This window comes from Amblyomma americanum, chromosome 6 (assembly GCF_052857255.1).
Source record: "Amblyomma americanum isolate KBUSLIRL-KWMA chromosome 6, ASM5285725v1, whole genome shotgun sequence".
Lineage (NCBI taxonomy): Eukaryota > Metazoa > Arthropoda > Arachnida > Ixodida > Ixodidae > Amblyomma > Amblyomma americanum.
The window spans coordinates 48,195,139-48,217,298 of NC_135502.1; the positions used below are offsets into that span (position 1 = coordinate 48,195,139).

Consider the following 22,160-nt stretch of genomic DNA (forward strand, 5'->3'; position numbering starts at 1 on the left):
GAGCCTCAGACGCTTAGCATGCGTGCCAGCTTTTCGCTTAATTCCAGGGTTAGCCAAGTTAAGCCACTGCCAATTTTTTTTCTTATTCTGTCATAATGCCCAAGCGTTGTGAAATATGTCGCTGCTCGCATACGTCTGAAGTTACTTCTTTCTTTATTTTTTGCAGAAAAGGCTCATTCCACTCCACTGAACAACATTAAACTATGCCACAACTTCCTCGTCCTGCAAACTCGGCGTAGAGAACTTATCACGGAGTGGGTTATCGTCTATGAACTCATGTAGGTTTCTAACATCAACATCAATGAAACCAATAATTATACTGTGAACTGTATCCCGCGTTGATCCTCAGATTTTTGCAGAACATGCCGTCCTTTTCGCTGGTAAAAACACGCGAAAACATTATGAAGCAACATTATAAGAAGGCGGGAGGTCTTGCTAGAAAACATGAACATTCTTTTAACGGAGAGTCTGCTTTTATCCCATTTTTTTATATTAGAGCATATTTACATTCCCCGCCGCTTTGTTACGCGATTAATTTCCTTGCGTTTGTTTTCCGCTAGCGTTCTTTTCAATTCAGGAACAAATTGGATGCATGAATTCGCAGTTTTCTTGATTTGCTTCTGCCGCTGTTCTGTGCCCGAGCGCAGCAATAATTGTACAGTCGGGGTCAAAAGTCTCTGGACCTCGTGATCGGAAAACGAAGCAGATAGCTCTATTATTAGCTGTCGGCTGGCGTCCATACTTGGGCAGAAAAAGAGGATTTCGACTTTAACATCCTCCAGTGTGGCCTGTAGCCGACAGCTAGTAATAGAGCTGTCGGCTTCGTTTGCCGACCACGCGGTCCAGAGACTTTTGGCGCCGGCTATACATACAGGCTTACTAAAATAAAGAGCTGTTCGTCTACTGAGCCAGAGTACCCGGGTTCCAACCCGGTCGCGGCGGCCGCATTTCGATGGAGGCCAAGCGGAAAAGGCGCCCGTGTGGTTTGCGATGTGAGTGCGCGTTAAAGATCCCCGGTTGGTCGAAATTATTCCCAAGCCCTCCACTCCGCCATCTCTTTCTTCCTTTCTTTTATCGCTCTCTCCTTTATTCCTTATCTTGCGGCGCGGTTCGGATGTCCACCGAGATATGTGAGGCAGTCACTGCGTCATTTCCTTTCCTCAAAAACAATTTCAATTTCAATTCTATATTCTCATTAGTGCACCCACCGCGGTGGCTCAGTGGTTAGGGCGCTCGACTACTGATCCGGAGTTACCGGGTTCGAACCCGACCGCGGCGGCTGCGTTTTTATGGAGGAAAAACGCTAAGGCGCCCGTGTGCTGTACGTTGTCAATGCACGTTAAAGATCCCCAGGTGGTCGAAATTATTCCGGAGCCCCCCACTATGGCACTTCTTTCTTCCTTTCTTCTTTCACTCCCTCCTTTATCCTTTCCCTTACGGCGCGGTTCAGGTGTCCAACGATATATGAGACAGATAGTGCACCATTTCCTATCCCAAAAAAAAACAATTATTATTATTATTAATTATTATATTCCCATTAGCGTGCGCTGTACACATGGACGCACAAGTAGACAGTACTCCGCCGCCAGTGATCGTCGACGTATTCAGTACCTCGTAGCATTAAATGCGTTCCTGCAGCAGTCCAGTCCGGCAGTAAACTGGACATGGCTACAAGTTGCGTTCTGAATGTATCTGCAGACAGCATACGAATGCCTCACAGCAGCAGTTCGTCAGTATGCGTTCGTCACTAAAATACGAACAACTTCAGTGCATCTGCGTTAGCTTTGTGCTGAGAGTCCGCCTCAGCACTCTTATCGTGATTTGAGAATCCCCGCTCGAGCAAACAGATATCTATACCAGGCTTGTAATCAGAAGCCGACTTTAGAGAACACACGCCCACGAGCCCTCCTTGATGCGCACTTCCATGTCTTCTATAGAACGACGACATTCGCGGCGCATGCAACTATGCTCGAAAATCTAATGGACGCCGAAATATTCAGAGCGCTAGCACTCCAGCGTATTAAATATTGATTCCCGTTTTGCTTGCCTACTCAGATGTTCTTACCCATCATGTATAATGCAAACGTTCGGCCCCTTGCATAAAGAAGAGATTCGTATTGATGAATGAGCAAAAATAGCTAATATGAATTGGGCTCCTAGCGGGAAAAGCCCGAGTATCATCGAGGCAAAGGCAATGGAGGGACGTTTTCTTACCTGTGTCCTTGAGCAAAAAAAACGTTATCATCATCATGTATTCTTGCCCAGGATAAAATACGAGCAGTACGATGAAGTGGAGGAGAGGGAGGTTCTTGTCAGGAATCGGTGATTCAGTAAGAACAAAAGCACATCATCATCACCCTCATCAGCCCGACTACGCCCACTGCAAAGGCCTCTCCTATACCTCTCCATTAACCCTGGCCTGTGCCAGCCGCCGCCACCCTACCCCCGCAAACTTCGTAATCTCATCCGCCCACCTAACTTCCTGCCGCCCCCTACTACGCTTGCCTTCTCTTGGAATCCACTCCGTTACCCTTAAGGACCAGCGGTTATCTTGCCTTCGCATTACATGCCCTGCCCAAGCCCATTTCTTCCTCTCGATTTCGACCGGGATGTCGTTAACCCGCGTTTGTTCCCTCACCCACTCTGCCCGCTTCCGGTTTCTTAACCTTACACCTAACATTTTTCTTTCCCTAGGCCACTGCGCTGCACTTAACTTAGGTCCCAACCTTTTCGTTACCCTCCACGTTTCTGCCACATAGGTGAGTACCTGTAAGATACAGCTGGTATATACTTTTCTCATGAGGGGCATTGCTAAGCTGCCATTCTTGATCTGAGAGAACTTGCCAAATGTCATCATCATCAGCAGCATCGTCATCATCATCATCATCATCAGACTGACTACGCCCGCTGCAGGGAAAACGCCTCTCCCGTGTCTTTCCAATCAACCCTTCCCTTTGAAAACTGCGGCCAATGTATCACAGCAAACATCTTAAACTCATCCGCCCACCTAAGATTCTGCCCCTCCCCCCCCTATTGTAGCTGGGGTAACTATGCACGGTGTTTTAGAGAAGACTTAAGTAATTTTCAAAAACAGGTTTTTTGCGTTAAAGATACGGCTTTTGCAGCATAGTGTTACCAGTTTTTACGGGCACCAGAAAACCGGTGAATCGTCTTCAGTAGTAAGATGGTTAACTGATTTTTAATAACGAACATTTTAACTATTAAAGTTAGGCGTCTAGTTGCAAATAGAGATTTGTAGCCGGTCTTTAGTAATAGCCATATCAGGTTCTAAAATTTCGAGACCGCAATTAGCCTTTGCGCTGTGGCTCAACAAAAATTGAAATTTTTTACTGGTTTCGTGCGGTGGAAAGGTTGCTTTGCCGGCATGCTTTTCGGAAGCGCATGTATTTTGGCACGATGTAGCAAATTTTGTCGAGTCACAGAGCCGAGAATAATCGCGTTTTCGAAATTCTAAAAACTGATATGGCTGTTACTAACGGCCGGCTACAAATCTTGGATTGCAACCAGTTGCCTAGCTGTGATAGTTAAAAAGTTAATTCCCAGAAATTAGTTATCTAGCTTACTATTTAAGACAATTCACCGGTTTACCGGCGTCCGACGACTCGTATAGAGTGTGGCTAGTTTTTCTACCACAATCTTCCATCCGTCCTTCAACAGATCTGCTGTTACCTGATCCTCACCAGCTCCTGCAATGGTTTGAAGGGGATGTACTGGAAGAGCTACCTGCTTCTGCATTCCTTTCAGCCAATGGATTTCTCCGGTCTGGTGGCGTCTCGTCCTCCAGCCAATGACATTTTTTTTTTTACTCTGATGACATCACTGCCCGCCAGCCAATCAGGATTTTTTTCTGGACGGCGCCCCACGGTCATCGCCGGCTTTTTGCTCCGGTGAGCATTCTATGCTATCGGATATTAATATAAGGTTGCGACCCTTTGCGGCTTTCCATGCGATGTAAAGCAATTATTTTTCAAAGCCACGATTGACCGTAAACATGACACATAACAGATATTTTGGCGAGCGTGCACAGACTAAGCAAGGCGGCGGGATACAATATCCCAGACTTAAAGCTTCAGCACGTACCAATGAGGCCATGGAAAGGAGGGTGTAACACACAGTTGACAATTCGCTGCTTAAAAATAAAAAAGCTCAATCTAAGTTGTTTCAGCTGTTGGCTATTTCCGCCATGTATACAGACGACCACGACCTTGTGAACTGCAAAACAGCTGCAGGAAAAGTCTTGACGCAGTGAGAGTCGGGTCGTAACGATGCATTTAATGAATTCGGCAAAACTATATTTTCGGACGTTCTGAAAGACAGAATAAGCTTAAGTAAAAGTTCGCTTGTCTGAAACTGATATCACGCGAACAGCTTCATGAATTAAGCATGTTCCGTGGTATTCTAAGGGCTCCTTATTAAGAACGAATTGATTTACATTAAGAACATCATAGAGCGACACGTGCAATAGCTTTAGTTACTGTGATACCTTTCATGCGTAATCAAAATGCACTTCTCAACGTATCTGACAAACAAACATATAAATCGTAAAGGAAATTTACATGACGGCTGTTTATGCCTCGAGATTTCGTAATCCCTCGTGGAACCAATAATTCGTAAAACAGCATAAATTTCCATCCATATATTTTTCAGCAGTGCACAGTAGCCATTCCAAATATGGGGCAGGTCCTTATGCGGTTACAGAAATTCTGATTGCAGCCGTTTAAAGGGAACAAACCATAAAGAAACACCGCCGGGAGATGAAAAAGAAACATCCAGAATATTTGCATTAAATTCAGGGAATGAGAAACATCAGTACCTCTTAGAAGTACGATCATAAATTTCAAATCCTAAAGTTCTAGAAAAAGCAGTCTCTTTTTTTGCTAGAAATAATCTTCCAAAACCTGCAAGTGCGGTTTTTTTTATATAATTGCCCTCCATTTGCATACGACGATTTCCATTCCCGGCACAAAACTAACAACCAACGCTAGCGTTCTACGCCCAGTATTAGAAATCATTAAAGTGTTCTTTCTAATGATTGTGGCCAGACACACCTTTTTTTCTGCAAGATTTAGTGCAAGTTTTTCAAGAAACAGACAAATTTTAAAGACCTCCTAAGGATATGGACGGTCATTATGCTGCCTACGACCGCAAAGTTTCTGTTTGTTTTGTGCCTTCGATTTATTATCGAAATCTTGCTCTTCCGTCAATGCTACCGAATGGGCTCATGGAAATCAGTAACGGTTGAGATGGCTTGCGGACGGAATACGATTATTACACCCAGGTAATAATTTGATGTCGTTCTCGTGAGCACGATAAACGTTTAGTCCAAATTGGGCAAGCCAGCGATTGCAGGATGCTTACTCTAGGCAAACGACCGAGACCCTGAGGTGCTGTAATATTTATCGAAACAGCCGAGTAACTTTGGTCATTTCTTGCAACTCTTACCTCGGCTTGAGTGGACGTTTTGCAACGGGTTCGACTGAACTTGAGTAACGCTTAGCCGCCGAAGACAGGTACGCGTATGCTTGCATGTGAGCTTCGTCCTCTTGGTATCCTCATGCTAGCTTACGATTCTTTAGCTGCACTGAAATGCGCACATGCCGACAACTTTCATTTATGGGCCTAATTCTCTAAAGCGCTGGAGTTAAAAGCACTACGTTGACGAATTCCATGAGCACGTATCACGTAAACCGGGTATTCAAAGACGATCTTTCAGTTGACTTTATACACTGAATTTCAAGAAGACACATGTACACACGGAGCGTTACTTCTACAGTTGACTTCTTATTCACAGCGAGCGCGCTATATTAGTGAATACAGGACTACAGGAACAATAATGCGTAAAGAAGACAGCGGAACCTCTCGGGAGCCACCCATGCGGTTAGAACCTGACGGGAACGCCAGTTACTAGCATATTAAAGATACCCAAGGTGAACTGACACATGCCTCATCCATTTTTGCGATCACCGCAGCTTCTACCGGGTGTGTCACCTAATATACTATGCAATCTTTAAAAATAGGCTTGTTCAGTAAGAAGAGCGCTTTGGTGTAGCGCATCAGAAAACACTTTAAACGTGCTAACAGTAAGCTGGTTAACCAATATTGAATAGCTGACTTTCTAACTAGTGTTGGTGCTCTATTTATTAAGAGGCGTGTGTAGCCCACTGTAAACAATACTTATAACTGGTTTTAGAATTTAAAAAAAAGAGCACTTCGATGCAGTGGCCACAAAAATTTTGCCTAGATCTTGCCAAAATATATGCGCTTTCGAAAGGCTTGCAGGCAACGCAATCCCTTCGGTGCATGTACCGCGTCGAAATAGCCATATATATAGATACTGAAACGATTTGCATAATTTACGTGACCTGTGTTAGTTCACCATACCTTTTCACCAAGCAAGGAACTGGCGTTTGCATCAGCTTGCCTCGGGCGAGTCGTGCTGAGTTATTTTACTATCTCCTTTGCCTATTGCTGCGCCTGTGCTACGCGGGCATGTAGAGATAGTGCGCCGAAGGTAGATTGTACCGCCGCTTATGGAGACTATTAAAAATGGTTTGCTCCTGGAAAACAGGGCGTTCCAAGCATAGATTTGACCGCAGCTTTTTCAATTACATCTCCTAATAACAAACGTTAAACCCGGGAGGAAACAATTCTTGAGCACCTCTGGTGTACGTCTTGTCCAAGCAAAGCTCTGGACCCCTCAAGAATGAAACACTCTGCATTCTGCAGCTGCGGCTCCAGTCACCAGCCGCGCGCTGGAATAATAGGCTGTGCATTCGTGCAGGTCAACTGAAAGCAGCCCTCAAGCAGCCGTAACTTTTTTTTTTTAATTGGTTTTTGGGGGAAAGGAAATGGCGCAGTATCTGTCTCATATATCTTTGGACATCTGAACCGCGCTGTAAGGGAAGGGATAAAGGAGGGAGTGAAAGAACAGCCGTAACTGCACAGCCCGAAAAGTCGAAGAGATAGCGAGAAAAGAGGACGCCTGCCAGTTGCAGCCGCCTCCTTGCTCGAAATCCGTGGTGATGTGTACGCATTTCGGCGCAGCTAATGCGCTCGGGAACGGTAGTCGCAACGCCTTACTGTATAGTAAGCGTTCACGCAGAGAGATGGCGCTGTCGTCGCACTTTGCCTTCCTTCCTTTATCTAGAGATGGCGCTGTCGTCGCACTTTGCCTACCTTCCTTTATCTAAGTTCGTTCTCTCGAGTAGCACTAGTCGAATAGGGTGGGAAAACACTGGGCTACTTGGAAGCACCCGCCCTCCTTCTCTTAGGATCTTTTTTGAAAGTCTGAAAAGAGGAAAATTGCGCCCCAAATTTCCGCCTTTTCAGTCTTGGTCGTGTCTCGTTAGTATAGTTTAGAGGTCGGAACACGTTTTGACCTCGAATTAGGCTTGCTATCTCCTCTCACTGGCTTGACAGCTTGAACATTCTATTTTCAGGGCTAAAAGCAACCCGGTGATTCCTACAGAAAACCATGTTTCGTACTTCCTCCTCCTTTTTTCCTGACGGCTCCACGTTTAGCATTTCAATTTTGCGGTCTCATACTTGGCCTGTTTCGGAAATTATGCGCATATTTTGGCGCCTATGCTGTGCCTCTATTTCTTTTCACCCCATCGGGGTATTCTCTAAAAGAAAATATTTGGCCGCTGTAGCTGTTTATTTGTTTCAAGTGTCATTTCCTTTTAGGAGCACATTGTTTGATGAAACTCACGATAGGCCGTTTAGGCAGGAGAGCTGAGCGCATAAATATGCGCTGGCGTTTGCTTTATTATATTAACGCCGCAATCTCTGTTATCTTTCTTTATGCTTCATTATTTTTATCATAGATATAGCGCCATCATATGATTAATCCAGCGCGAAGGAAACAAGGGCAGGAACATACACAACAATTCTGGACAAGAGAATTTTTCAATGTGAGTGAGTTTATGAACACAATTTTTTGAGATATTGTAATATTTCTATATAACAATCAATATATCCGCAGATCTCCCGTCAGAAGGCTTTCGTTTATTTTTGCTTTTGACATTTTTTGCTATCGTCATAAACGCTCCTTATTCAGATTCTATGGCAATCTTAAATGCTCGATGCCAGCGAATGAAAAACTTTAAAAGAAAGATTTTGCTACGCATCCGAAGAATGGGTCGTTACCTTCCATACTTCTAAACCAGTACATTGCAATATTCCAATATTCAACATTTTTGTCCAGAAATGTTGGACATGAGCGAACACCCAACATAGGACAGGCGCTGGACAGGACAGCGCGCACGTCCTGTGATCTTCGTTTTTTAGAACACGCTCTATTCTCTCCGTATTACACATACTTTCTTCTGTCGGTTGCTGTGCGCTTATTTCTTGGCTTTGACAGTTCTGGCAGTTCTGTACTATCTGTGGGGATAAAGACTTTCATGCTTTGTCATTTCTTATTCAGATCTTTTGTCTCCTGACAGAGTTCCAGTACCCTGTCTAGCTACCTTGCTTTGTACATCTATTGCGCATTCCGTAATGTTATTTGTAAGATTATCACCCACTGCTTCAAAAGTCGTCGCCCTCGGTAAAAGCGAAATACTTCCCCCCTTACCGCGAACTAGATTATGTGTTTCTTATGACTAGTGTCCTGCGTTCCCTTCTCAAATACAGGCCCATTCGAGGCCTCGCCATCCTATGGTCCTATGCCATCAGCATCTCCAGTAATAAACATTTCATTGCTCGAGGAATCGAAAGGCTCAATGAGGAATATTGAAGTTTTCTCATTCGGAGCACTTTTTTTAACGGATCGCGCAAACAAATGAAATAAAAATGCAATTTTGACTACTTATTAATCGCACATAAGACGGAAGTGTACATATAACTATTGAGCAATTAAACAGACACAGCTTTTCTTTCTAAAGTTGGAGCCTCCTCTCGAAACTCTATATATGCTCACAACACTGATATGGTGCTTGATACAAATCGCCTTGCTGAAAAAAAAACACAGCTTGGGGCTTTTTTTTTTTTCGAGATGTTTGCCATTAGGCATAATGAGAAAGGAATATAAAGTTAGAACAAGGAGTGTAAACTAGCCACGCTATTAAAGTGGCAAAAATTCTCGATAAAGCGATTATCCAGAGTCCCCTTGCGATAGTCACCTCCAACATTCCATTGCAGGCCTACCTTCCTTAGGAAGCGTCGTCTCAAGGAGGCTGTAGCTGTGCAAGTGATTTCTCTGGTTTGTCCAAGCAGAGCTCATTAATTTCGAAGGCCGCAAACTCATTTGAGGCGCAAAAATAATTCCATTATTTCGTTTCCTACGTAAAATATACTCTTTCGATTTTCCTTGGTACTATAAGCAAAGGCCACACTCAGCACTTATTTTTTACGGCCATGATACCCCTAGTTAAATTAATTTCATGAGAGGAGACTTCGCACTCCTGTAGTATGACCACTCGCTCTTTCACTTCGTACCGAGGGATTTAACGCTTGGGGATGTGGTTAGGGACAGCATTCATCCAAGCGAATTTGTTCGTAGGGTCAGCGCCCTTCCCCTTTATGAATGTGAGTGATGCCACGGGCCCCTCTCGTCCTGTGCTTACTTCATCTGCAGGATAACTCCACTTTTACAGACGTACGTTAGGTGTGTGTGCGTATCTTTTGTCCATGGCTGAGGCAGCATCATTATTAACCCTGCCTCCAAGTCTGACTCCATACTGGCGTTAAAGGTAGACTGAGCCGGAATACCCGGGTTCGAACCCGACCGCGGCGGCTGCGTTTTTTATGGAAGAAAAACGCTAAGGCGCCCGTGTGTCAGTGCACGTTAAAGATCCCCAGGTGGTCGAAATTATTCCGGAGCCCTCCACTACGGCACCTCTTTCTTCCTTTCTTCTTTCAATCCCTCCTTATGCCTTCCCTTACGGCGCGGTTCAGGTGTCCAACGATATATGAGACAGATACTGCGCCATTTTCTTTTCCCCAAAACCAATTATTATTATTACTCCCGGCAGTTCAATTTTTCAACCTCATCACAGACCACGAAGAACGTCACCATTATATGGGATGCCAGCATGCGTCTCATGCTGTTCATTCTACTTTTCGGCATTTTCATCGTTCGGGAGCTTCCGAATCAAGCATTTTTTTGTTTGCCCTCTTAAAGTGGTCTCATTTATTCCATTAAACACTACCCTCCTCAATTAAGGTTCGCGTATTAGTAAACCTACTAAACCTAAATAATAAACTAAGCAAGCCTAGTTTCTGACCTTAATTATTGCATTCTGATGTCTACTTTCTGGGTAGCGGAGATCCATGCACATATTTCAAGATCCAGTCTTTACATCATTCATCCCTAATAAAGGCTGTATGACTACAATATAAAAAATCCAATGTTCCGCACTAATAATAATAATAATAATTAGTTTTGGGGGAAAGGAAATGGCGCAGTATCTGTCTCATATATCGTTGGACACCTGAACCGCGCCATAAGGGAAGGGATAAAGGAGAGAGTGAAGGAAGAAAGAGGTGTCGTAGTGGAGGGCTCCGGAATGATTTCGACCACCTGGGGATCTTTAACGTTCACTGACATCTCACAGCACACGGGCGCCTTAGCATTTTGCTTCCATAAAAACGCAGCCGCCGCGGTCGGGTTCGAACCCGGGAACTCCGAAATGTTCCACACTATTTCGCGATTTTCGAATGCCCTTTCAATTGAATGGCGCCAGACTTTTCTTGCTTCCTATGCAACACTGTCCGGCGGCTACTGGCCGGGCACTTGAACAAGCAATCAGTGAACGCGAAAACCGTCGTTCTAACCCGTGCCGTCTGTACTGATCTGAAGGAGATTAGGGAACGGAATGAAATCCGATTAGAGCTCGCTTTCGAAGCGGCTCGCATTCCGACCTGAGGCACGCTGGCTACCGCGCAAGAACGGCCCTGTCCTCATTCGCCGCTATTCCCTTCTACATCCAGAGTCTGCTTCGTTGGCATGAAATCTCACACGCACAGCACGGACGCACACGCATAATGAGCGGAGACCCACCGCCTTTTCGACATAAACTCCTCACAGAGCCAACCGTGTATCGGCTTACACTCCATTCGCTCTGGAAATCGAAACAAAATGCGGCTATGCGGACCCGGCCGTGTACAGACGCCCACTGGCATGTCGGAAACGTCGCTAACCTTGACAAAGCATTTGTTCAACCTCTTAGAACATTTGCTTTGGATCGTCTAGCATAATGGCTTGCGTAATAGCGGTGCTTACATCGTTCGGAAGGCTGCCCGCGAATCAGCGCGATAACAGTTCGAGAATATTGAGCGCTTGAGGTTTCCTTTGTGGGGAAGGCTGTTCGGTAGACAAAAATAAATTCTGCATGATACAAAATTATACAATACGGTTCGCTAGTTTTCACTTCACTTTAATAACTTGAAAACCCTCGTTCGAGGACATTAATTAAGGGGTGGAGCACACAGAAATGGAAAACAGAACGCTAAGGCGCCCGTGTGCTGTGCGATGTCAGTGCACCTTAAGGATCCCCAGGTGGTCGAAATTATTCCGGAGCCCTCCACTACGGCACCCCTTTCTTCCTTTCTTCTTTCACTCCCTCCTTTATCCCTTCCCTTACGGCGCGGTTCAGGTGTCCAACGATATATGAGACAGATACTGCGCCATTTCCTGTCCCCAAAAACCATTTATTATTATTATTATTATTATTATTATTATTATTATTATTATTATTATTATTATTATTATTATTATTATTATTATTATTATTATTATTATTATTATTATTATTATTATTATTATTATTATTATTATTATTATTATTATTATTATTAATTTTCATTGCTCAAGTACATGTGAAAATCGTTAAAGGAATACAGTTGGGCAGGTGACAGCAGCAATCTCTCGAGGAAGCTTTCAGTAGCGGGCAGTCCGGGGAAAAGATGACGAAGAGACTGTAGTTGTGCGGGCGCGAAGTCGTGATGTCTGCTGCTGATGGCGACAAGTCACAAGTCTGCCGGTCAGCCTAAGCACATAGCGCTTGTTGGCTTACCTCGAAGTTGGTGTATGCGCCTTGAGCTACAAAGGCATAACGGCTACGCAGAGCAATGGCCAGATAGCAGGATGCCGTACTGCCCGACAAAAAATAATAAAATCAGAAAAGAAATTATTACTTGACAAGCTCGGAAAATTAGGCCGGACACATGCGGAAAACAATCAGGAAAAAAAATCAGACATTCATACATGCAAAGCCACACAGAAATGACATTCTTCCATTGTCGCCAATCGCCAGTTTTGTGTGTTTTTCATCGTTGTTTTTTTTTTTTAATACTGCACGGATCACCGCTTGGATCGTTAAATACTGCAGGACATGAAAAACTGGAGAGGGCACTGCTCATATACGCAAAATTGGCCATTCTCTGCTTAAAACTCATAGGCTCCTGGGAGTCCTCATACCACTCCTGGCGCAGTGGTCCAGTGGTTAAGCGATGCGCCACTGCCCTGCGATGGGCCACCGATGGGGTTTGTGAGACCCAGGTTACTCTTCCTGTGCAACCTCTCGCTATCAATCATTAATCTAACTTCCACCTGCCACAGGGGGCAGTTTGCTCACAATCTGATGGGCAGGTTGTGATGACGTCACAAGGCCACATGACCTATAGGTGGGTCTCCCAGGTTGCGTCTCTAGGGATATTTCACTCGCGTCGCCACCGCCGACGACGATGACGATAACGGGTTTTACGCTGAACGGGACCCTTAGCGCTATCGCCTTAATGCTTCCCAGTCCGGCTCGCCTATTGGTACGTGCTAGTGCAATGGGCATCCGGCACGCATGCAGGAGGTGCGGGGTTCGATCCCCATTGCCACCTGGTACCCACCAGTGATAAAATAATGGGTACAAGCTTTCCCCTGATCTAGCTCTCGGCTTATCTGGAGCAAAATGCTTGGAAAATGAGTCTTTGACCCCACATTGAATACTGCAATAAAGGGCGCGGCAATGGGTTTAGCGAAAAAAGCGGGTTTCGCTCCCTGGCGGATAGATGTTCCATCGAGGAAACCCGCACCCCGACACCCACCAGAATATGAGATGGGCGTCCCCCTGTCTTGCGACTGGCTCTGTGATGGTCCAGGGGTAGACACGGCCAGGCTGAGTTCATCCCGCAACGTCTTTTGGGGCACCCGAAATGTTTCTACCAGCAGCCTGAAAAGGCTGTGCGATATGTGTTCCTATGCTGTATGCATATTATGTGTATGTGGTTATCTCAGTGCCCTATTTGTGCTCTGTGTTATTCCTCCCAAGAGGGATGCCCAAGCTGCTAATGCCAGACATGCACGAGCAAGCAAACTGCGCTCCTCATAGCCCATGTGTCGCTTCGGCTTCGGCACATCACAATTTACAATTCAATTTAGAAAGTTACCTTTAGCAAATTGTGCGCGCCGCATTGTATCGGAAGCTATGCAGTTATTGCGCCCATTAAGTTACGTGTTGCGAAGTTTGTCGAAAAAGGTCGTGTAAATTCTTCAAAATTGAGGAAATGAAAGAGTACAGCTAAACACCTTTTTTCCAGCTGATTGCACATGCAGGTGCTCACCGGACGACTTAGCTGAAAGCTTGATACAATCCATTTTAACCCCTAACTGTGAGCCTCGTTTGCCGTTCTGTCCACGAAAGTCATGAGGAAAAGGATCACTGCCCAAACTGCTTCACTCAAATTGTGTTAATCACACACTGTTCATGAAACCAACGTTTGCCGTATAACATAGCAACGCCTCAAGGCCGCGGCATGTACAGGCAAAACGTACCAATGCAGCATGCTCGGGAGAGACCATTTAGCCACAAAACCTCGTGTACCGAGTGGCAAGGCTAGTTTCTTCGATTGCGCTAAACTTCAGTTTGTCTTGTCACCGAGCGAATCATGTCACGTTTCACCCCCCCCCCCCCCCCTCCTTAGTATTATACCACGCACATACTCCGAACAGCAGCCCGCTTTCCCTTGCCAATGCAGAAGCTCAGAACAGCGCACATGGAAATAATGAAAGCCGTTGATCACGACGCTGGTCCTCAATGGTCCCATGATGTGATGCGAGTTTCCCGTGTACTGTCATTACAAAGGCTTCGACATGATATGATCTGGCTTACGGGCACTTCACACCAGTTAACGTACATCTTTTTCCAAAAGTTTAAACCCCAAGATGTTTCGCTTCTGGGCCTTGCTGTGCGGCTCGGCCCATCCCCTTGAAGGTGACAGTAACTGTCATCCTTGTGTCTCCGGAACCTAGGACTTCTATGGATGGTGCAGCAACCGTACTACATTGCCCGGCTTGGAAGCGAACCACCCTCAGCTCCTTATGACAAAGGCTATACCTCAAGTAGCCGACACGCTAGGCGATATGGACTGAGAGTAGGAGGGTAGAAATAGAGGTAGCGATGTGTCATATAAGTAGTGTGATTGATTGATTCATTCATTCATTGATTGACTGACTGACTTATTGGCTGATTGATCGATCGATCGATTGATTGATTGATTGATTGATTGATTGATTGATTGATTGATTGATTGATTGATTGATTGATTGGTTGAATTAAATAAAATGCTTCACACTGTACCAGCACCCTTTGCTCTCAGGCTCTCTATCAAAAGCGCCCGAAATATTATTCACGTTGTATCACAGAGCACGCAAAACTGCGGCACGCTCCGCACGTCGAGAGCAAGACGAAAAACGGCTGTCTATATGAATGGCGGGGCAGGAGAGGCCCGCAGGCGGGAACTGCAGTGTGGCGGTGCACGCACGTCTCAGAATGGCGAATCGATAGCTAAAGCAGCCGTCTGAAACACTTTGAGGGTGAGAGTAACTTCGCTTCGCAAAGGCGTGCGCAGCCACAGCCGTTCCGGAAACCTTGCCATATCCGCCCGCAGCAGCAGACATCGCGTCGCCGTTCCGTGTAATGATCCCATCCTTAATACCGGGCCTGCAGAACAGCAGCGCTGCGAAGGCACTTGCGCCACCCATATCCTCGAAGCAGTTGCGTGCCGCTCGGTTCTGCCCAATTGCTAGCCTCGAAGGTTCCGGGGCTGCACACCGGATGTATTCACCGCACCACAACCGCACCGCAACACACCGGCCCGCATCGAAAGCGTTTTGGGAAACAGTTGCGCAACAAATTACGCGCAGAAACACTGATGCTGCTGAACGCGTATGGTGTGCGAGGGGAAGGGATGCAGTAGCAGTGCAGGCGTGTCTCTCAATGGGAAGAAGGCCCTTGGACGTCGTAAGAATATGCTAGACCGCACGGGGAAGAAGCGCACGAGTCGAATGAAGCCGTCTGTGCAGTATACAGACCCACTAAGAAACAAAAGCGCGCAAAAAAATGGTATCAAAAATTTCGTCACGGATAGTCACGAGACTGTGCTTGCAGACAGAGTGCCTGCGAAGCCCCGTTTCTGAAGGTAATTATGTGTGGATGCAGAAGCACTTGAAGCGCTTCGGCGAACAGGAAAAGCATGGGAACCCGCAAATAGCGCAAGGAGTGTTCAATGGGCGAGCATTAGTGTGTTGTGTCTGTAATCTGGATTCGGCGGTGAAGCTTGTGAGCGTGCAATCGCGAGAACCGGCGCCAGCATGGAGTGGACGCTAGAGAGGCGCCTCAGTTCCGCCGCGTGTTTTCAATACTAAACACTAACTTGCACACAAAAAAAAGCATTGAATATCAAAGAAAAGAAGGTGCCGTAACTTCCCCACTCACGATGGGAGCCTCAACCGTACCGTGAGGTAAAATTTGAAGGAAGTAGCTTGACCGAAGACAGAATGAGGCACCCGAATCGAAGGCTCCCTAAATGCTAAACAAAAGAAGATAGAGTTAATCGAAACTCCCTTGGGAGTATACGACAGGTGGTAGCGGGGGTTGCGTAGATATGAAAAGCGCAGTAACTGTTTCATTCATTCGCGCTGAACACTTCCAGAACGCTGTAAAGGAAGGGGATGAAAGAGGCGGTTTTACGGGGGAAAAAGAATGTCGCGCTATAGTGGACAGCTCTTAATTGACGCTGATCACCCGGGGGTCCATCAATGCTCGAAAACCGAAGAGGACACGGAGATTTTCGCTATTTGCCCCCATCAGAAAGTCTCCGCCACGGTCGGGATTTTATCCGACGCGCCGAAATGCCACAGCCGCTGAGCCACCGCGGCGAGTTGGAAATAATGAAGGCCAGTTTCTTTCTTTTTACACTGCAGTAGTTGAGAAACTAAACGCTGCAGGATCTTAGCGGGAATCAGAGCTAACTTCTTATAAATCTTTTCTTCCCTGAGGCATGAGCGCCCACCTGCCGTAGTGATGCAACAATACCTCTCTATCCACTGCATTGAGTGTTGAGCTCGTGGCGACCCACCATGGCTCTGGGCGTAACTAAGATGCTCGATTCAGGGCCTCCGGGATCGGTTTCGAAACGACGGTCCGGCGCACATGAAAATGGCAGCGTGCGCCGAGCCACGAGCTCCGCCTTTCGATCTAAACACCTTGCAATTAAGTAATTGTCATATGTGAAGACGTGGCAGGTTTTTAACACGGGCCTCCCAGAAGAAACTGACATTAAGTGGTGTAGGTGCGCCTTACCTCAGAGATAGGAGCTAAAGCGCTAGTGATTGCAGGTGTTAGGTAATTATTTTTTTCGAACGAAGAATTTGGCAAATAACGACATTTGGCACTTTACTGCGCTATAGGCTTATACTGCTGTGGTGGTGGCGAGAGTGAGTATACGTCATATTTCAAGCGCCTCCAGCTTCAAATTACAGAATACGAGTGTATATATAGTTTTGCTGAAAAAGAAGACGGCATTGATATCAAACTCTGGATACATTATAAAACACATTTGTTACTGAACGCGGCAACTTTTTTAGGTTACATGCCCCCACTTCAGCGTAAAAGGTAAAAGCGACGCCTTTTCACTTTTTTTTTTGGGGGGGGGGGGGGGCAGGGCGAGAACCAATATAATTTGTTTGTACTCAGAATTAAATATGTTCTTTCACGGCACATGTTATTCTTCTTTCTGATTGCCTACGCTTTGTTTGATATTTTCAAGAGCCAGGAACCAACCACTGGATACGCTTCTTAGGGCTTGTAAGTTGAAGTAATACACACCGTGCACTCAGCGATGTAAATAGTATTTACACTCCGTTCACAGTACGCAGGCACTTGTACAATGTCTACACCCTATATAGAGAGTTATGGGTGGATCAACCTTGTCAGGGTACAATTGATTATACACATCGTTGAAGTGGTTCCTCTTTGCCCTCCACTGCATAGTATATCTTCTAATCGAGATGCAAAAACTGGAAGCTAATCGCGCGCGCACCTCCTTGCAAGGCACGTTCTAATCGCCACTTGCAGTGAGTGACGAAGAAGAAGTATTCCATCCCGCGGCCATGAACACAAGTCGTTCCAGTGCGGTTTCAGCAAAGAAGCCTCCGGCGGCGCCTCAACGGGTAGAACGCGTGCAACCCGTCGGCGATGTCATCCCGTTCGGACAGGGCTGGTACCAGGCAGTAGCACTGCTCAACAGCCTGTTGGCAGGCTGCGCCTTCCTCTGCCACACGTCGAGCGATCGCCTCACTTCGCGCGTCTTGGATCACTGGTGCAGGCCTCCTGACACCTACGGAAACCTGAGTGCCGACGAGTGGAAGCATATGGCGATCCCCCGCCATGAGGACGGCACCTACAGCCAGTGCACCAGGCGAGACCCACCAGACGCCGGCGAATTCTCGCAGATTGTGTCTTGCGTCAGCTGGGACTTCGATCGCAAGGACAGCGGTGAACTCATCGTGAGCGAGTGGCTGCTGGTGTGTGACCAGCGCTGGCTGCTGGACGCGGGCTTCTTCATCTACTCCACCATCTCGCTCCTGTGGCTGCCCGTGCTGGGCACCGCTGCTGACCGCGTCGGCCGCAAAATCGTGGTTGTGCTCTCAGTGCCTGCGCTGCTCTTCACCGGATTCGCCAGCCTCGTCACCGGGTCCTTCCAGTCCTTCGTCGCACTCCGAGTCGTGGTGTCCGGAACGACGGCAGCCCTTCTGGTCACGCTCATCGTCGTCCTCTACGAAGTGACTGTCCCTGCCCAGAGGACGGGCTCCTGCTACACAGCTCTGGCACTCATGCACATCAGCGCAGCCTTGGCCATGACCGCAGCCAGGACCATTAGGCTCGGCTGGAGGTACATCTACCTGGTTCCCATGTTGCCGACGTCGCTTCACGTTGTCATGTTCCTGACGGTAGATGAGTCGTACTCGTGGCTCATGACCACTTGGCGGACGAAGGTGGCCGAGCGCGTCGCGCTATTCGCCGCTTGGATGAACGGCGTTTCGGCGGACGAGTGCGTGACAGCGCTGACGAAAACCGTGCAGGGCATGGCCCAAGTAATCGAAGGCGACGCTACCGGAAAGAGCCCTCGCGAGTCCATCTTTTCGCCAGAGCTGCGCCAACGGTCGCTGCTCTTCTGCTTCATCTGGTGCGTGGTGCACTACTGCTACAGCCAAATCACCCGAGCCGGCTCCTTGCCTCTGAACAAGACCACAGTCGTCGCAGCAGCGCTGAGCATGGCGCCTGCTCACATCGCCTGCTACGCTGCTGTCTGCCGCTTCGGCACCAAACGGCTCGCCATTGTTGCCATGCTTCTACTCAGCGCATCGTCCACCTTCATGGCGGCAGCGTACAACAGCTCGCCGAACACAGCGCTTGTACACGCGATGACTGCCGTTCTCAGGGTCATGGCAAGCGTCGTCAGCTCGCTCTGCATCTGCCTTCCTATCGAGGCTTATCCAATCAGGACTCGGTGCATGGGCGTGAGCTTCGCATTCGCTGTCGGCTGGGCGATCGGCAACGGCTCCGAGCTGGCCCTGCGCCACACACCCATCCAGCGAACTGACGTGAGCCTGGTCTCCATGTCACTGCTTACGGTGGTTGCGGCAATGGCTGTTAATAACCTGCCACTGCCCGGATTTGGAGACGACGACTCGACGTCCACGTTTTCCCGCCGGGCCAGCATGGCGAGCAAGGATGACATCAGGCGCAGCTTTATGGAGTCGCTTGTGCCTTTGCCCAAACGGCCAATCATGACTCGGAAAAAGTCAGCGAGGAATATCGACTGCCTGCCGGAGCAGTTTTCTTTGAGACTTTCGAGAATGTCATTGCATTCTGATTCGGAATGAGTGGGATACAAGTAGTGAATATGCACTCGTCTTAATAAGCAATCACGACTTTGTTGGTCTTAGAGTCTTTCTTCAAATATTTCTTTCTTTCTTAGCTCCTTAAATATCAGATGCGGTGTTCGCATGACATTTTCAAATCCTTTTTTTTTCTGCTCTCCATTCAATCCGTTTTTGCGACTGTGATGCTCCTTCAAACTTGCCAGTGTGAAATGCGCTTCTTCATAAATTTGGTGCGCGTGTTTACACGGTTGTTATGCTTAAGAAACCTTCGGGTGGTTAAACGCGTCCAATATGGTTTCTTCAAATCACATTGCTGACGTCTGTGATTTTGGTTACAAGAAAACTATACACCTCTAGCAACTGAACTGGTTTTCAATGCCTCTCAGAATTTTTTTTGTCAGACAACATGCATGCATATGTATGCATGTGCATATGTATACATGGCACTGCATACATATGTATGGAGCCAGTTGTTGGCTACATGCCTGAAAACTCTGTAGTGAGTTTCTTCGACCGGAGTTACGCCGAGGGCGGCATTGGCTTTGACACGAGGAATTTCCGAGTTAGACAAGGCCTTTCGAACACCGCTAAAGCAGTCATGAATATTTTTTGCTTGGTTTCTGTCTCGTTGAACAAGCAAATGCTGGAACCTCTAAACCACGATTTCTTGATTTTGTTTGTACAGACCTCCCCAACTATGACTGTCGATTGAAGGATAGCGCTTCAATCGGGTAGAAGCCCTCAACATTGCTAAAAAGTAAAGCTATCGACCATCTTCATCGTGTTTTCGCGTCTTGTCAAAAATGGAAATCATTCACTCTATTTCTCGAATACAGCAGGATGCGGCAGAAAGTTAGATGGGCGGATGAGATTATGAAGTTTTCAGGGAGGATAGGGTGTCCGCAGCTGGCACAGGAGAGTTAATTGGAGAGATATGGGAGAGGTCTTTGTCCTGCAGTGGGCGTAGTCGGGCTGATGATGATGGCGATGCTGATGATGATTATGATTATGTTACATGGCTCTCTGTCAAGCCGTTATGTGTTGTGCCGCTTGAAGATGGTATAAATACATCGTAAGCACTAAGCACCTGTGTGGTCTGCAATGAAGGCACAGTTCGGCACTATCTACCGAGGAGGCTGGTTGCGCACTTCAAAATTTTGTTCTCTCCTCAGACAAAACCCGACCGCGGCGGCTGCGTTTTTATGGAGGAAAAACACTAAGGCGCCCGTGTGCTGTGCGATGTCAGTGCACGTTAAAGATCCCCAGGTGGTCGAAATTATACCGGAGCCCTCCACTACGGCACCTCCTCCTTCCTTTCTTCTTTCACTCCCTCCCTTGTCCCTTCCCTTACGGCGCGGTTCAGGTTTCCAACGATATATGAGACAGATACTGCGCCATTTCATTTCCCCAAAAACCAATTATTATTATTATTATTATTATTATTATTATTATTATTATTATTATTATTATTATTATTATTATTATTATTATTATTATTATTATTATTATTATTATTATTATTATTATTATTATTATTCAGACAAAATTTGCTCGAAATTCCCAGATTACAAGCAACGAATTTCGTGCATAAATTAACCAACTGACGTATTTTTATCTCGAGGGCCTTGATCCCTAATATAGGTTTGAGTCTAAAAAGGCACTTTTTGCGAACGTTTCAAGTTATATTCTCAAAAAGCCTTTTCAACAGAATTTCAAATTATTTTTAGCATAAACTGCAGAAACATGTGAGAGCCAAAAAAAAAAGTATTCTGGCTGAGACGTTCACAACCTTTATTTTTTAAAAAATCGTTAAACGCCACATTTTTTTTCTCTTCACGCAACTAATACAACGCAGAAAATTCTTGCATGGCTTCATTAATGAAGTCAAATAAAAAAGAACACAAGTGTAATATTCTAAAAAAATATTCGTCATTATGCCCGTTTTCAAATTTTATTTAAAATTTTTGAACTTCAACCAACCATTGCTCCTTCTAAGAAACTTCAAAGCGCGCTCACGTGTGCAAAAACATTTCTTCGAAAAAATACTTCGTTGAAATTTCATTCACACAATCGTCAATTAAACCTTTTTTTTTTTTTTTCAGAACAATCGACGGTGACAGCTATTGGGGACTAGGACATTTTGCTTGGAATGACCCCTTTCTTAGTGGATGCAGCAAAGTATTTGATGGCGCGGGTAATTGCTTTTGTTAACAGTTGTCACTAATTTACTGCTAGGACATTTAATAGAAAGCATTGATACTTCAGATTTTTTAAGTGTCCAGAGCATTTTTTAGCTCGACATACATTTGAAGTATCCCGCCAAACGCCGCCAGCAAGTTGACCAAACCTACGACAGGTAGCGCCACACATGCATTTTCAAGTCTAGGCTTTACTTTTGTAACGTGCAAAACCACGTGTTTCGAGGATTGGGCAGCTATACCTAACGTAAAATATCTTATCAAGCTGTCGTGTGTCAACGGGGCCCCCACTTCAGTTCTTTTTATTTTAAATTTGAGTAGAAACATTTCATCAGGAAGAACAAATGGCAATACAGAGTTTTAAAAAAAATTATGCGCCTGGAGGCACACCATTTATGTCGTTCTAGACGTTGATGCGCTGCAGGGAATCCTAACCTGTCCTTAGTGCACAGATCCGCAGTGGTAAAATTACAGGTTCTGCACTCATATGAACCTGCCAAGGAGCAACAGGCTTCGTCTCTAAACTACACTCGAAGTGCAGCACCTTCTCGTGACGGGGCATCTTAGTTTTCTATTTCATTTTATTTTGAACAAATGAAAAGAGATTTGTTGGCTCACACAGTCATGTGAATGGCAACAATGAATGTACGTGCCGTTTCAGGACACCGGAAAAGAAAAGAAAAAAGGAATTACGCGCAAGGCAGCAGGTGGCGTGTCAGAGCATCACCAAATGCAAGGTATGCAAACAAGAAAACAATATTCGGCAGGTAGTTTCA

General features: G+C 46.2%; 1 protein-coding gene across 1 annotated transcript; it reads left to right on the forward strand.

The window, feature by feature from the left end:
* Nucleotides 1–17,410: 17,410 nt before the first annotated feature.
* Nucleotides 17,411–19,186, forward strand: LOC144095242 (solute carrier family 22 member 7-like). Its single transcript, XM_077629024.1, has one exon. It carries the CDS (start codon nt 17,411–17,413, stop codon nt 19,184–19,186), a length of 1,776 nt encoding a protein of 591 aa, XP_077485150.1.
* Nucleotides 19,187–22,160: the final 2,974 nt, after the last annotated feature.

Bases quoted from the DNA above. Each gene is read 5' to 3' on its own strand.
- LOC144095242 (XM_077629024.1), top strand. From the start codon at position 17,411: ATGAACACAAGTCGTTCCAGTGCGGTTTCAGCAAAGAAGCCTCCGGCG.